The sequence below is a fragment of the Lonchura striata genome, chromosome 3, assembly GCF_046129695.1.
Source record: "Lonchura striata isolate bLonStr1 chromosome 3, bLonStr1.mat, whole genome shotgun sequence".
NCBI classification, from domain to species: Eukaryota; Metazoa; Chordata; class Aves; order Passeriformes; family Estrildidae; genus Lonchura; species Lonchura striata.
The window spans coordinates 57,522,668-57,532,957 of NC_134605.1; the positions used below are offsets into that span (position 1 = coordinate 57,522,668).

The 10,290-nt window shown below is 41.0% G+C and overlaps 1 protein-coding gene across 1 annotated transcript; it reads left to right on the plus strand.

Moving 5' to 3' along the window:
- The first annotated feature begins 989 nt into the window (after positions 1-989).
- On the plus strand, positions 990-10,035 carry NUP43 (nucleoporin 43). Its single transcript, XM_021540622.2, has 8 exons — positions 990-1,149; positions 1,523-1,645; positions 1,888-1,965; positions 2,871-3,048; positions 4,650-4,785; positions 5,669-5,820; positions 7,622-7,744; positions 8,958-10,035. The coding sequence occupies exons 1-8, from the start codon at positions 1,030-1,032 to the stop codon at positions 9,170-9,172; spliced, it is 1,125 nt and encodes a 374-aa protein (XP_021396297.1). The 5' UTR covers positions 990-1,029; the 3' UTR covers positions 9,173-10,035.
- Positions 10,036-10,290: the final 255 nt, after the last annotated feature.

A 10,290-nucleotide genomic window follows, 5' to 3' on the forward strand; every position in this document is an offset into this window, starting at 1 on the left:
TTTGATTTAACATAGCATCTACGACAAAAAAATATTCTGTTTATTTCTGTACAGGTAGGAATCTGTCAAAGCAATGACAGTATCACTCAGAAGTACAGTATCATGGTTTAACCCCAGCCAGCAAGTACCAGGCAAATATTTGGTCACATAAGCCCCACAAACCACCCCAGCCCACCCCAGGGAGTATGGGGAGGACAATTGGAATAAAACCAATGTAAAAAAAAAACATGGGTTGAGATAATAATAACAACTTATCTCTTAATAACTCTAATAATTCAAATCAAAAAAGATAAACAGCCTGTCCCTAGGCAGTAATTGGTCCCTCCTGGCCAATGTTCCCCAGTTTAATCAGTGCATGTGATATTCTATGGTATGGAATATCCCTCTCACCAGCGCGGGTCAGCTGTCCTGGCCATGCTCCCTCCTGGCTTCTCGTCCAAGTGCTCACCGGCAGAGCGAGGACTGAAAAGAACTTGATTTGCGGTAAGCGCCGCTCAGCAGCAACACATCAGTGTGATGTCACCATTATTCTCACATTAAATCGGATACATAGCGCTCTGGCTGCTACTCGGAAGAAAATTAACTCAGCTGAAAGCAGGACATACTTAAAAGCAGATCTTAAACCAGAAATGCTTAGTCGTTGTGTACGTCGCTCATGTTGAGAAAACAGGAGTCGGTGCATGTAAGGCACAGGTGACATACGGACACAACGCTCCGGCGGACGCGGCCCAGCCGAGCAGACAGGTAACACAACGGCACGGTCGCGTCATCCTCTGTTTCCTCCTCTCCGAACCCGACCCTCTACCGACACCGAGCCGATAGGCGCCGGTGCAGCTGCTCAGGGTCAGGCAGAGCGCAGCGCCGCCCCAGCCCCGTTACCGCGGGCAGCAGGCGCCGGGCCGCCCCCGCGCCGCTCCCGGCACGGCCCGAGCGCGCCCCCGCCTGTCCCTCCGCGCTCGCCGTCGCGCCGCAGCCAATCAGCGCGCGTGGCGCGGGGCGGGCGGGAGCGGGCGCGGGGCGGGCGCGGCCATGGAGGACGTGAGCGCCAAGTTCGTGTCGCAGAAGATCAGCCGGACGCGCTGGCGGCCCCTGCCCGCCGCCGCGCTCCAGCCCCCCGACCTCTTCGCCACCGGCTCCTGGGACAACGAGGTACCGCCCGGGCGGGCCCGAGGGCGCGGCGCCACCTCCCCGCCGGGCGCGGGGCGGGTGGCGGCGGCGCCCCACGCCGCCTCGGTTCCTTGCCCTCCGCCGCCTGGTGCGGGAGCGGGGCCGGAGCCGGCCGGGAGCACCGCCTGGCTCGGCAATCCCGCGCTCCGCTTGACCGTGCCGTGCTCGCGTCCCCAAGGGAGCTGTGGGGCCGCCCCGGCAGCGTTATCCCCCGGGGCAAGCGCTTCCCTCCGGCCGGCGGCGGCTTCCTCAGGAGCGGCGCGCAGCCCGCAGCCTATTGCTTTCCCTGGCTGAGGATTATTGCTCGGTACTTTCAAAAGCGTTTTCGAGTACATGTGGTATCGTTTCCGTTCAGGACAACAGGATCTCCATTTGGTCTGCTGGCGACCTTGGAAATGCGGGCCTCAACGGTGAATATCATGGAGAACCTCATTTGCTGTGTGACATCCAGCACAACGGCGATGTTATGGATATGCAGGTAAAATACCTGTGTTGAGTAGTTCCGTAGTTTTTAAGGGCTTGTCACTTAGGAGAAGTTGAGTGAAAGTGAACTGTCAAAATGCTGAGATTGGCCAGAAAATTTTGACAAAGAAAAAGGACAATGCCAATCAATATTGCTGTGTTTTTCGTGCGTTTGGTTTTTTCCCCCTCCACCTACCAATAATTTTGATTACTCTAAAATCAAAGTTGGCTAATAGTATTATTGTTTTCTCTCTCTAGTTTTTGGATCAAGAGAGAATCGTGGTTGCCTCATCAACAGGAACTGTAACTGTATTCCGTCATCATCAAAATAACCAGGTATGTGACATGCACTGGCTTTAAAATGCTATTCCCTGTAATACAGGTTACTTTGATCTTAGCATAAAAATAATCTGGCTACCAAAATGAATTTCTTTTAAAAGCGTGTTAAAAAAGCTTTGACTTGACACATACGAGGAAACAAAATAGTGTTTTACACATATGCACATAAACTAGATTCCAGAGTGAGACAGACTGGGGTATCTCCTTATCTGTATCTGTAACCAAACGCCCATTCATTGAAAGCATCGTTTGAGACATTAGAGGGTTTTGGGGCAGTAGATATTAATGGACTTCTACCTGCCTTATCAGAGTTTTTGAATTCTTGAAATAAATTACTTCTTTTTCAATTCTAACAAATTATGAATTAATTCTTATGAGTGTCATGTGAAGAAAGATATGTAAACTCTGTAGCCTTTTGCTTTGGTTATAAATCACTGAAAATAAATGCATAATTACATTTTTATATATGTTCAAATAACACAGTAAAGGTGGATGTCAGTTAATAATTTGGTGTGGTACCTAAAATAAACCAACTTCCTTGCAATCAAGATCTGAATCTGACCTTTTATTTTCTAAGGGCATCAGTTCTTTTCCCCTGTCATGGGAAATATTGAAGACATCAGCCTAGTGAAAGACATTTTACAGTCCATAGTGTTATTTCTAATTGCTAGATCATGTGAACACAGTGGTTCAGAGAAGAAATAATTAACATTTAATAAAAGCGTTGCGTGTTTAAGATGAAAATTTGGATCTCTTGATTTGTATTTATATAGGAGGCTCTCATTCCCATGAAATACTGTGGCTTTCCTGGAGCTTGTTTCTGGTTATATGAGTATTCTGGAAGATTTGTTCTATTGGGTTCATTATTTAATACCATAATTTCATGTGTGGTTAATACTTAGACATTATCTGCTGACCACCGGTGGGAGAAAGCCCATTATCATGTGGATCAAGACACAGCTTGTGGTGGAGCAGCCTGTACAGGAGTTGTCTGCAACAACCCAGAAATTGTCACTGTTGGAGAAGATGGTAGAATAAATCTCTTCAGGGCGGACCAAAAAGATGCAGTAAGAACTATAGGTGTGTGAAATACCAGGGTTTTTAAATTAGTCTAGTTTGGAGGGGGTTTGGTTTTCAGCTTATTATAACAAAATAAAAAATAAGTTGAATATTGATTTCAGTATTCCAGGTTGAACATGTTTGTTCCAGATTATTCCTGTATCCCTCCAGAATTCAAATACTTGAAGCATATTTCAGATGTATTTCTATATTCATCTAGGTATTTTTAAATTCATGGTTTTACAATAAAAGTTGGAGAGGTAAGAGAGAGAACATCTTAGAAGATGCTCTCAGGTTCTTCAGAATGGAGTTCTGTGGTGTAAGCAATCTGTTTTGCTGGTTCCCACTTCAATAACACCTTGACATTTCCCAGGCACTAAGCTGAATCCGTAACTTGAAGATAGAACTCTTGTACCTCATTCAATAGTTGCAAAGGAATACCTTGGAATTTCTGTTAGTGTTTAGTGTTATTGTTTTGTTATTGTTTGTTTAAGAGTACAGTACAAAGTGCATAGGTTTGTAGTCAGTTAAGGTAGGGAAAAAAACATCTATAAAGTTAGAGGTTTATGTAAAAATATTTTGGAGCAGTAAAGATGTATCATTGCTAAACCACTTAGTCTGTCATAAAACTTTAAATCCTCTAGAACCTCGGTATTCAGTAATCCAACATTTCTTTTTAATGATGTTTTAGTGAGTTTTTTCTTCCCCTCTGCTTTCATTTAAACAATAGGCAGAAGAGTCATTCCAATATCTGTAACCAGGCATCATTGTAATTTTTTTCCCAGTATCAGAAAATATTTCCATCTTATGCAGAAAGATAATAATTTGCCTATATTTTCCATATGGGCTTAAACAAAGAATTTTAAAATACTTGAGGTGAAAGTAGACTTAACAAAGTTACCCCATCATAATCAAGATGAAAGGTTTATATATAGTAACAGAAATAAAATACAAGAAAATAGTGTCACTTTTTCAGAAGGCCTCAAAAGTTTCACCTCAAAGCTGTGAATTGCTTGACATTGTAAATTACTGTGACAAAAAGAGGCACTGGAGAAAAGGATCTGAAAAAAAAGGGCCTTGCTATTTAGTTATTAACAAGCATAGCATAATTTGTGTTTAACTTGATACCACACTGGCACTTCAGGAAAGGTCTAAAAGTTGGTGAATTAACTGCTTCTGTATAAAACTGCTTAATGCTGTGAGCCAGTTACTGTTCCCTGTGTTTAGAACTCCATTATGAAAAGCTCCATAGCTACTTCCTGTCACTGGATGCTGGCCATGTGAAGAAAACTTTTGAGAACCATAAACTTGGTTGAATCAATTCCTCTTCTAGGAACTACAAAAAGGAATCTTACAAATCAACGAGTAGTTTTGTAATCACCAGAGCTAATTTAATACATCTTACAGATTTGTCTCAGTAGTGTTTCATATAGTAAGCAAGGAAGGGCTCCTTTTTCACAGGGTATTTGCAGATAGTAGAGGGTCTCTGACCCTGAAACTGCCGAGGTTATGCACGTGTTTAAGCAATTCTGTTCTGTTCTCTATTAAGAGCTACTTTGTTGCAATTAAATGGAGACTACCATTCCACAGCTTTACCTGTATGCTCTCCTCATCTCTTGCAGACAACGCAGACAGCAGTACACTCCATGCAGTGACTTTCCTTCGCACAACTGAGATCTTGACAGTAAACTCAATTGGACAGTTAAAAATATGGGACCTCAGACAGCAAAGAAATGAGCCATCTCAAATGTTTTCTTTGTAAGACCTCCTAAGTAATTTGTTTTACTTATTTACTGAAAAGTATGTGCTACTTCATATAATCTGATTCAAATCTTTCCTAATAGCTTCCTAACAATGGGATGGTAAATTACTGATTTTTTTTAAAGGATTTTAACTTCTTTGGTACTTAAATAAGCAAAAGGCAGACTGCTTGATGGCTGAACCACTGTGTGACTCAGCATTGTGCTTAGCAGGTCTGTTTTATGTTTTAACTTTTGAAGGACTATTATACCTGTGCACTTTTTTGAGAAAAAAAACTTTCAATCCTCAATCCCAAACTCTTTATCTGTTTATATATGCTTTTCTCCACAGGCCTAATGTAAGGTTTCTGGCATTTGGAATGTATTTGAATGGTAACTTTGTGCCTTACAAGGTACTGTGAGAAAAGAAAAAGGGCTAAATTTCAATTATGTTGTCTGTATAATAATCCCCATTACTGTGCCTAGATGGTGGTTTAGGTACCTGATTTTGTTAGTACCTGGTCTCCCTTTTTAACTTTTAGTATATGCTAAAACTATAAATATATCATGCATCAGAATAATATTATAGGTATATGTAGAGTATTATTTGCCTAAAAGGCGTTTCACTCATATAAAGGTGTCAGATGCTGTGTAGACGTTCCATAGGGTACGAAACCAGTTTGTAGCTTCGTGTTATCGCCATTCTCTGGTTTCCAGTAGATGTCATGTGCCTTCAGCCTGGGGTGGTCAGGTGTTACAGGAACTGAAGGTCCTGTTGATACTGGTACCTTGCTTGTCAATGCTCCTGATGCCAAATTAGCGATTAAGAAGGGGGAAATAGAAGCTAAACAAAAAATTCGTGTTTGGGTTATTTGGTTGTTTTGTTTTTTTCCTCTTTGCAGGGCAGGTGACAGAGTTCCACTGCACTGTGTGGATAGGCATCCCAATCAACAGCATATTGTAGCCACAGGGGGCCAGGATGGAATGCTGAGTATATGGGATATCAGGCAGGGTACTATGCCAGTTTCCCTGCTAAATGCTCATGAAGCAGAAAGTAAGTATCTGAAATGGAGGGGGGAGAAGAAGGTGGGATTTTAGAGAAGTTTCTGATTCCTGTAAAAATAAGTTGCTGCAACTGTGGTAGAAAACAATCACATACTTGCTATCTCATTGAATCATAGAATGGTCTGGGTTAGAAGGGACCTTAAAGCTCATTTACTTCCAACCTCCCTTGCCAAGGGTAGGGGCACCTTCCAGTTGACCAGGTTGCTCAGAGGCCCATCCAGCCTAGCCTTGAACATTTCCAGGGGTGAGGCATTCACAGCTTCTCTGGAAAACCTGATCCAGTGCCTTACAACCCACACAGTAAAGAATTTCTTACTAATAACCTAATCTAGACCTACTGTTAGTTTAAAGCCATTCCCCTTTGTCCTATGACTACATGCCCTTGTCCTTCGTGTGTTCTAGCCTAGCTTCTAGGAGGATTTGTTCCATGTTTTTCCCAGGACCAGAGCTGAGGCTGACAGGTTGGTAGTTCTCAGGGTCTTCCTTTCTATTTTTTTCAAACATGGGCTTGTGCTCATCTTTCCCTTTTTCCAGTCCCCTAGTATTTCACTGGACTCCCATAGCCTTTCAGACATGGAGAGTGGCTTGGCAACTACATCATCCAATTCCTTCACGATTCTGGGATGCATCTCATAGATTTATGTACATTCAGGTGCCTTAGGTGGGACCTGAGCTTCTTGTACAGTGAGAAGGATTTTTCTCCCCCAGACCCTGTCTTGCAGCCGACCCACTTGGGAGGTATGGGAAGAGAGATTGCCATTGAAGAAAGTTGTTGACTAGCTCAGCCTTGTCCCTGTCCAGTATTACCAGTTTTCTAGTATTGATTATTGGGGGTGTACAGCCTCTTGGACCTTCCTTTTCTGGGTGAATACCTGTAGAAGCCCTTCCTGTTGTTATTTTCATCCCTTGCCAGGTTCAGGTCCAGCTTCTTCTTGCCCTTCCTCACTCTGTATCGCTAACCTTCATCTCTATACCAGGATACCTACTGCTCCATGCTTTCATCTGGAAAATGTGGCTTCCTTCTCTGTATAGGAGACTGTTTTTATATAAAAGTGAACTCTAAACTAAAAGTAGACTTAGTAAGCAATTCTTTAATGAGCTGTTAGATGCATTTGATCAGAACGGCTGTGCTTCTAGCAGGGTAGTTGTATACACAACCATGGAAGCTAGTGCAGATAGAGTAAAGCAAAATGCAGATACTAACAAACTTGAAAAAATGAGGAAGAAGGGGAGACTCAGCATTCATTTGTTGTCTTCACAGTGCTGAAACAGCTCACTTTCCTGGTAACTATGTGAACAGGACAGCAATTAATTTTATGCAGAAAATCCTGTGATTTGATGCTACGTTTAAATTAAAGGAGTAAAAGTATTTCTTGATATTAAATTTTACTGACTTAAATGTCTTCTGCAGTTGTGGTATTTAGACACAAAATAATGTGTGTCCTGGGAAGGAATGCACGCTATGTGCGGATTTAAACTTAACAGCAGGAGGGAATATGACATGATAGTATGCAAAATGCCTGAATTCACATAAGACCTTAACAATTTTCACAGTACTAAAAATGCAACAAAATAGCATCTTTTTCTTTGTTTTTCTTCTCTACCACTTTACCCCTGCCAGCAGAGGGAAAACTGCAGTATATAACTTAGGATGGGGCCTTTCAATTAAAAATGAAAGGTTTTGATGGAGGCATGGGTTCTTGTAAATACATGTCTATATCATACTATCCAAATACTTTGATTGAAGTACTTGAGACTTCTTCTAAAGTGGTTCTGTTTGATATTTCCAGTGTGGGAAGTTCACTTCCATCCCTCTGACCCTGATCATTTATTCACGTGTTCTGAAGATGGATCTCTTTGGCACTGGGATACTTCCACAAATGTATCTGAAAAACCATCTTTCCTTCATCAAGGTAAGGATGTTTGAAGTCCATCTGCACAGAATTTGTCAGTTGGTAACATCATTACAGTCAGTGTTCTCACATGACCCAATTAATAACACAATCTTAATACAGAAAATTAAAAGCAGCTTTCTTTTCTTAGAAAGCAAGCTTAGATAAGCACTTTTCTTGGATAAACACTTGAGAAAAACTACTTATACGGCAAACAGTTGTGCAGGGCTTTTCATGGTCTGGTTTGGTTTTTTTTAATCTGCTACCCTCTGACCAATGTGTGAAGGGTAGACTATATTCACTTAAAAATCATCTGTATGTAGAAAAGACACAGAGACAGCCTGACTGACATTTTTGAGTCTCCAAGGGAGTTACACTAACTTAGAATACAAAAATAATTGATAGGTTAATGAGACAGTAGAATTATGAATTTACAATTCAGGGTAATAATTGGAATTTTCAATAAATGAAACATTTTTGATCCTTTTGCATGGTGGCAGGATTTTAAAGTTATGATACTGACTTTTAATATATGCATTTATTTTCACATTCTAATCACAAAGACTGCTAAGTGCTTGCCACATTAGACAATAGTGGGGAAACTTTTAGATGTCACCTGTTGCCTTTGGCCTCAAAGTTGTCATTCAAAGTTTTATCTATGGAAATTATAGGATTACTAATTCAAGTTGGACTCTGCATGTTTTCAAGTATATGAAGTATAAATCCTTCAGCATCACTTCCAACACCTGCTAATCTTATGCTGAATGATGGTTCTTACAGTATGAGACTTCAATTTGAAAAATTCAAAGTCAAATACAGATTTATCACTTGCTGCAAAGTATGGAGGAAGAGCAGTAGGGAATAAGTGTTATTGTCGCAAGTTGAAAACCCCAAATAGAGGAAGACACTCTATAAACAGACGTGTTCTTGTACCCTTGCTTTAGTATCTGGCTAAAGAAACTTGCAGGTACTTACACCGTCCGGTGAGATGAGTTAATAGCTGTTGTGATATATTTGTCTTAACTGAGGGTAGAGCTGGTAGATAATTTTTGTAATTATTTCAAGTACTTGATTTTTTAAAGTTTCTTTTTCCTTAATTGACATCTCAACTACTCTGAAAACTGACTTAAATGTAATATTTTCATTATGTCTGACCCATATCTACTGTGTTTCTCCAAATTCTGAGAATATATAAACAGAATTGAAATTTATTTCTTTGTCTTCCTTCTTTCAGGAGGAAGAAGCACTGCCTATCTTTCCCACAGTACCATTAACCAGTCTGTAGTAAGTGCCTGGCTAAGCAGTGATCCGACCAAAGACCGCATGGAAATCACCAACCTGATTCCAAATCAGACTTTGTCTGTGAATAGTTTAGACGTTCTAGGACCATGCCTGGTATATGGTACTGACGCGGAGGCTATTTATGTGAACAGACACCTTTTTGCATGAAGTGACTGTGGGATCCCTTTGAAGTATTGACCAGCTTGAAGTACTGGGAAATGTCAGGTTCATTCTTAACGCTACTCACTAGTCTGTTGTTGGCGTGTGTGGGAGAGGCATCAGCTTGGTCCTGGTGCTGTGGAAGAAGTGAGGTACTTCACATTCTGACAGCTGTCACTTGATGCTCCAGGATGGGTAACTGAGCAAGCTTACATGCCATTTCTTACCTACTGCCTGCTTAGTTTTGACAAGCAGGAAAGTAGTCACTAAGGGCAAAATCTTTGCTGCAAAGTGATGTCCATAATACACATGTGCATAAAAACAGAAGAAAAGGTAAACCCTGAATTTTTATTTTTCCCTGTAAAGATATTTTTCAAGTATCATTTCTAAAGCAAAACCGTGGGCTTTGTGGAAATTCTTTTTATGTCACCTGAAAGAGATGGGTTTTTTTTTTAAGCTGAGTTTTTATATATATAGGGGAACATAACTGTTTATGTTGGTTCATGAGTTGGAAGGAAAACAGTTAAAGCTATGAAATGTGAAAGGTTCTATAGGAATCTGAGCATTATAGCAACATTATTTTGAATTATTCACAGCTTCATCATGGATGCTACATGTTAAAACTTGATAATACACCAGTAAATCTCCAAACAGAAAAATGGGGTTTATAATTCAGTAATAATTGACAGATGTGTTGGCTGTGTTTTCAGGTGTAAAAGTAAGACTTTCTAAACTTGAGACATAGTCTTTGTCACAAATTCACATCTGGGTTATTGAAATCTTTGTAAAGTTTTAAATTTTGTTATTAGCATTGTATCTGCTTTTTGTTACAGAGAGCCCTTTCTCTTTTTATTAAAAAGTTTTGCACAAGAGTAGTTGTCTGACTTACTAAAATAATTCAAATAGCTGTGCTTGCAGGAATGTAATTGGATTGAGCCTGGGTATTGAGCCTGAAGGATGGAGAAACCTCTGTGTTTGGGCAGGAACAGGTTAGTTATGAGGTGTTACACGGCATTTCCACCATAACCACTCTAGAGTGGTACTTTAAATCACGTCGGCGCGAGGGGCCTGGGTCTGCTGGGGCTGGAACACCTTACCTGATGCACATCTGTGTGTGTCTGGCTGCA

Coding starts and splice junctions, on each gene's coding strand:
- NUP43 (XM_021540622.2), top strand. CDS start 1,030: ATGGAGGACGTGAGCGCCAAGTTCGTGTCGCAGAAGATCAGCCGGACG. Junction 1,646..1,887: donor GCGATGTTATGGATATGCAG/GTAAAATACCTG, acceptor TTCTCTCTCTAG/TTTTTGGATCAAGAGAGAAT. Junction 4,786..5,668: donor CCATCTCAAATGTTTTCTTT/GTAAGACCTCCT, acceptor TCCTCTTTGCAG/GGCAGGTGACAGAGTTCCAC.